The following is a 6,109-nucleotide window of genomic DNA, read 5'->3' as shown; positions in this document are numbered from 1 at the left end:
TCCATAGACCATCTCATTTAGTGCTCACAGCAATCCAAGATGTAGGTATTACTATCTCCATTTTATAAAGGGTAATTAAGCATGAAAACATTGAGTAATTTGCTTATAGCCACACAACTGGTATGTGGTCAAGATGGAACCCAGGTAGTGTGATTTCTCACCCCACAGAAAATCACAAAAAATAGAGAAGCTGATGCTGGGGTCATTGAGTGAGAGAAAGCTTGCCAAATAGACTCCCAAGGTTGATAATAAGCAAGAGAGAGTACCCTTCTACCCCTCAGTAAAAGAACTCAGAAAATAGCTCCATTCCCAGGTTGAAGTCATTTCCTGACCTCAGAAATATAGTCATAACCTGCCAAAGCTGGAAGAGATTTAAAGATCTTACAACTAGTTAGTTCTAGGCACATTCTGATGAAAATGCTCTCAGTTATAGACTTCTTTCTTTTATGGGTTTTGCTCTCAAGCTCAGTAATCATTCCAAAAACATGGATTCCTCTTACACTCAGACAATGCCCACCTTCTGGCTTATCAGGTCCTTCACGATCTTCCCTGGCCTGTGTTCCAGCCTTCTCACTTAGCACTTCCATTTCTTCCCTTCTGATCTGAGATCCAGCCATGGAGAAATTTACACACACAAGCGTGTACACATGCACAGATACATACACACACACACACACACACACACACACAGATCATAATCCTTAGATCACTATATTGTTTCAGTGTTGGTCTACACATAGCCCTGTTTTTCTTTCTTTCTTTTTTTAAGAAAAGATTTTATTTATTTATTTATTTATGAGAGAGAGAGAGAGAGAGAGAGCGAGTGAGCAAGGAAGCATGAGTCGGGGGAAGGGCAGAGGGATAAGCAGACTCCCGACTGAGCCGGGAGCCTGATATGGGACTCTATCCAAGGACCATGCAATCATGACCTAATCCAAAGGCAGCTGATTAACGGACTGAGGCACCCAGGCACCCCACACAGCATGGTTTTATTCTGTTTCTTCATTTGGGCAGTGTGTGTGTGTGAACGTTTAAGTTCTACATTTACCTTTTTTTTAAGAGGGAGAGAGGAAAGGAGAAGGAAAGGAGGGAGAGATAGAGAATCTTAATCAGGCTCCATGCCCAGCACAGTGCCCTCTGTGGGTCTCAATCTCACAACCCTGAGATGGTGACCTGAGCTGAAATTTAGAGTTGGATGCTTAACTGACTGAGCCACCCAAGGCACCTCAGTTCTACATTTATTTTTAAATACTATAATAAAGACCTGTGAAGCTGAAATTCTTTGGTTAGTCTAAAATACCTCACTGTTATCATCACTGAGATTTTACATTCTCTTTACTCTGCCTGAAATTCTTTCCATGACATCCCAACCCCTTCCAATGTCCTTGAGGTCTATATTTAAAAAGTGTCCTTGATTTTCTTCTTCCACCTTCAAGACTGGCTGGGAATCTTCTCTCAACACTCCCATACTATTCTGTCCTTTTCCTATCACAACATGCTATATTGTCTGCTAACTTGCTTGTCTCCCACTAGTAGGCACTAGCCTGTGAGCTTATTGAGGATAAGAATGACTGGTCTAATATTCCCATCTTAGTGTTTAACACAGTGCATGGCACATAGCATGAGCTCAATATATAGTTCAAAGGTTGGTGAACTCTTTCTCTTAAGACCAGATAGTAAGTATCTCTGGCTTTGTGGACCATGCACTATCTGTTGCATTTACTCAACTCTGCCATTGCAGTGTGAAAGCAGCCATAGATAATATGTAAACATATGGGTTGCATTAATACTTTATTTACAAAGATGGATGGTGGGCTGGATCTGGTCTATGAGCCACCGTTTGCTGACCTCTGCTATAACTGATGAAGAAATGAATGAATAAAAATGAATGAGTGGGGTTATATCTAACCTCATTTGCCAGAACAGAAGTATTGTTTATCATAAAGAACTCTTTATTTAAAAACCTGGGTTCTGGGGCGCCTGGGTGGCTCAGTGGGTTAAGCCTCTGCCTTCAGCTCAGGTCATGATCCCAGGGTCCTGGGATCGAGTCCGGCATCGGGCTCTCTGCTCAGCGGGGAGCCTGCTTCCTCCTCTGTCTCTGCCTGCCTCTCCGCCTACTTGTGATCTCTCTCTCTCTGTCAAATAAATAAATGAAATATTTAAAAAAAAAAACCTGGGTTCTATTTCTTTCATATTACTTAACAGTCTTTTATCTTCTATGGCCTCCAATAACCTTATCTTTAAATAGTAATTTATATAATACCTCTTTTGCTTAAAATTTGGAATTGTCAGGTTCTGATGAGTAGGATCTATGCCTTATTTGTCTTTATCCCCAGAGCCTAGCAGAATTCCCACAGGCTTAAAGTATAATAGGTTGACAAGCCATGCTGAATGATTGAAAGGTTAGCGTGAAGCAGGTGTTTGGTGAAGCAGTACCTGGGCCAGATAATTGTATAAACTCTTAATATTGGAAAAACTTTAGTCATCAGCTGAATTACCACTATATAGAAGTCCTTCTAGGTTTAAGAACATGGGGCATTTTGATTCCAAATGACTGAAGACCCCATGTAAATTGGCTTATGCTCAAAAGGAAATTTATTGGCACATTGGTGTGTCTTGTTTCAGGGGTTCAAACTTTGTCAAGGACCTAGGATTCTCTATTTCTCCATTTACCTTCTGCCTGATTGGTTCTCTCATCAGGCAGTCTTCACCCATTGGTGACATAATGGATATCTTTGGATTTAGCTCATATCCTCACAGTTGAAAAATCTGTGGAAAGTAGGAGTTGTTCCTGTCTCTCAAAAGTTCCAAGTAAAGTGTCAAGGTTATGTATCCTTGACTTTATTTGGATCATTTGTTCATCCTTGATCCAAACACCATGGCCATGAATGAAATCAATGCTGTCTAAACTGCACTGACTGAGAATGAGGAAGGACTGGCTCTCCAGACAAAAACCTCCATATGCAGAGGAAGGTGGCAAGGACATGAATTACCAAAAACTGCTAAGGCCCTTTTCCAAGAATAATATGCCTCAATACAGCAATACAAATTGAGCATCCAATATTAGGATGTTTGTGAATTCCCTAAAGACTGTCCAGGGACCCTTACTTAGGAAGAGAAGATAACCAAGATTGGTCTCAGTCTGTCTTTCCAGTGTGTAACCCCTTCCAGATACTAAATTAACATTTATATTTCTTAAAATAAAAGAATATGTGTATTAAGAAAATCTTTGTTTTAGAATAGTTTTAGGTTTACAGAAAAATGATGAAGATAGAATAGAGAGTTCCCATATACCCTACACCCAGTTTCCCCTACTGTTAACATCTTACACTGTGGAAATGGTGTATATGTAATAATTAATAAACCAATATTAACACATTATTATTAACCAAAGTCCAAAATTTCCTTTGTTTTCACCTACTGGCCTTTTCCCCTTCCAGGAGCCTATCTAGGATGCCACATTACATTTGGTTGTCACATCTCCTTAGGTTTCTCTGGGCTGTTCACATTTTTTCAGACTTTCCTTATTTTATATGAACACAATGGTTTTGAGAAGTATTTGTCAAATAATTTTGTAGAATGTGCCCCATTTGGTTGATGTTAAATGTTTTTTCTCATGATTATGCTAGAATTGTATTCTTGGGAGGAAGACTTTACCACAGAGGTGAATTGCCATTCACACCACATCTATCAAGGGTGCAAACCATCAACATGACTTATCTGTTGATGCTGACTTTGATCACATGCCTGAGGTAACATCTGCCAGATTTCTTCACTCTAAAGGTAATCTTTGTTCTCACTGTCTTGGCTGGATGTTTTGGAAGAAAGTCACTGTGTCCAGCCCACACTCAAGGAGTGGGAGTTATGCTCTACCTTCCCTTTAAGGGTGAAGTCTCTACATAAATTATTTGGAATTCTTTTGAATGGAAGATTTGTCTCTTCTCCCTCACTTATTGATTCAGTCATTATATCAGTATAGACTTCTTTTTTATACTTTGTGCTATAATCCAGTACTAATTTATTTTGTTGGTCATGTTGTTCCAGATTTGGTCATTGAGAACTCTTTCAGTTGTCTCCTATATTCCACTAACAATTGCACCATTGTGGGTTCTATCTATCATCTATCTATCTATTGATCTATCGATCTATCTATTATCTATCTATTGAACATCTATTTGTTTATTTAGCACTTTCATACTTTCTAGTACAAGATGTTCCAGATTCATCTGAAGTACTTGTTGCCCTAGTCCTAGAATCAGCCATTTCTTCAAAGATCCCTGGTTCCTTCTATTGGAGAGTGGTATTTAGAAACTAATATCTGGGTGCATTTGTGCATCCTTAAATTCCTTCTCTGGGGCTGGGTGGGATCTGATGGCCACTGGTGTGGGCAGTCCCATGGCTGTGTCACCCTAAGGATCACAGGTCAAAGGAGGATGCAGTGGTTAGGGGCATGGGCTTTGGGATCAGGGAGACTTGGGCTTGAGCCTTGTTTTCACACCTTCTTAGCTGTCAATGTCATTTATGTAGCTCCCTTAAGCCTCAATTTCCTCATGTGTTAAATGAGAAAAAAATATATTTCTTAGGATTGTGAGAATTAAATAATACATCTGTATCATGTAGCAGAGTGCCTGGTATATAACTAAGGATTCAATAACCAATGATGATGATCTAAATCTAATTAATTAATTAAATTTAAAGTAGGCTGTAGGCCCAGCATGAGGCTTGAACTCACAACCTTGAGATCAAGAACTGAGTTGAGATCAAGAGTTGGTCACCTAACTGACTGAGTATCCCAGGTGCCCCTAAGTCTATTTTAGAAAACACAACTGACTAATTTGGTTCCTTCTATAACTGGTTCTGTGGTTCTTGTATAGATCATTGAATCTATAGAGTCAAACCGTGTAATCTGGTTTGTGAATTATATTTTATCAAGTGGCTTCACTTAAAAAGCAGTAGAATTGGGTCTGGACCTTGGGTTTCTTTATTATCTGAGCCCATCCGGTAATGGCCACAGTATGCTTCTTCTATTGAATTCTTCTTTCCTTGTCTAGTAAACTCTAATCACCATTATGTGATGGTTGATTGCAGCCCTGCTTTTCTTTTTCCATTATTGGGGTAAAGGAATCAAAGGTCTGAGTGATGGAGAAACAGGTGAAACAGGCAAAGGGAGCAGAGGCAAATTCTAGGCTAACTTTCCTTTGGCCCCTAAGAGGAGTCCATTTGTAAACGGCTGTCAGTGAGGAGAGTTCATGGCATTTTATTCTGAGCTGCACAGTAGCCAGGAGGACTGTAGCTTGAGCACAGCTCCCACATGCACATACACATCAGCACATGCATGGATGCTAACACACAGGTAGGAAATCCCTCGATACACATGGACAAAGGAATACACATGCAACCTCACGATCTGTGCACACATTTGACATACACTAGTGGCCGGGAGAAAAGTGCTCAGCACATTTTGTCGTACATCCCAGATTGAGGGAAGCCATTCAGGAGGGGGGAAAGGGAAGATTATGAAGCAGAAAGAGAAGTGAAACTAAAATGTCCTGCCCTGTCAGCATTCACTGGAGTATAAGAAATGGGCTTTGGACATACAGACAGACTCCTGGGGCCTGCCAACCATCAAAATGTCCAAAGGGCCTCTTATTCTCTGGCTGCTGATTGAACTTGGGCGGCTTTCTCTGAGTAAGTGTTCTGAATCCTTCCATGCAGGAGTCTCTGGATAGCTTGGCATCCTGTGTTGGATTCTCATGGCTGATCAGGCCTCCATAGAGCAGAAGCCTGCTTCATTCTTCCTTCCCTCCAGGCTTCCTTCTTTGAGGGTCTCTCCCCTTTCTTGTTATACAGGATTTTTATCCTAACTGGTTTTGGAGTTTTAGGGTGGGATAATTTGTGTTCATATCAGAAAGGACCATTTAAGAAGAAACACAAAATAAAGGGTCAGATGAGATGGGAAAAAGAAATTTCTTCTGCAGGTATTATTAGCACAGTTGGAGTCTGGGGAATTTGTTCTACAAGAGCTCTTATTATAATTCTTACTTTTCCTCTTGATTTTTAGGAGTTATAGTTTGCTTTTTGTTTGTTTTATTTTGCTGAGGATGAGGCT

At 40.2% G+C, this 6,109-nt stretch overlaps 1 protein-coding gene across 2 annotated transcripts in view; it reads left to right on the top strand.

The window, feature by feature from the left end:
- Positions 1–5,602: 5,602 nt before the first annotated feature.
- TIMD4 (T cell immunoglobulin and mucin domain containing 4) overlaps positions 5,603–6,109 on the top strand; it is a 34,078-nt gene continuing 33,571 nt past the window's right edge. For both annotated transcript variants that reach the window (XM_047731152.1, XM_047731151.1), the window contains exon 1: positions 5,603–5,688. In XM_047731152.1, the coding sequence (XP_047587108.1) occupies positions 5,631–5,688 (58 nt within the window). In that variant the 5' untranslated portion in view covers positions 5,603–5,630. The remainder of the gene's footprint in view (positions 5,689–6,109) is intronic.

The sequence above is a fragment of the Lutra lutra genome, chromosome 5 (genome assembly GCF_902655055.1).
Source record: "Lutra lutra chromosome 5, mLutLut1.2, whole genome shotgun sequence".
Taxonomy (NCBI): Eukaryota; Metazoa; Chordata; class Mammalia; order Carnivora; family Mustelidae; genus Lutra; species Lutra lutra.
This window is presented reverse-complemented; position numbering and strand designations above follow the sequence as displayed.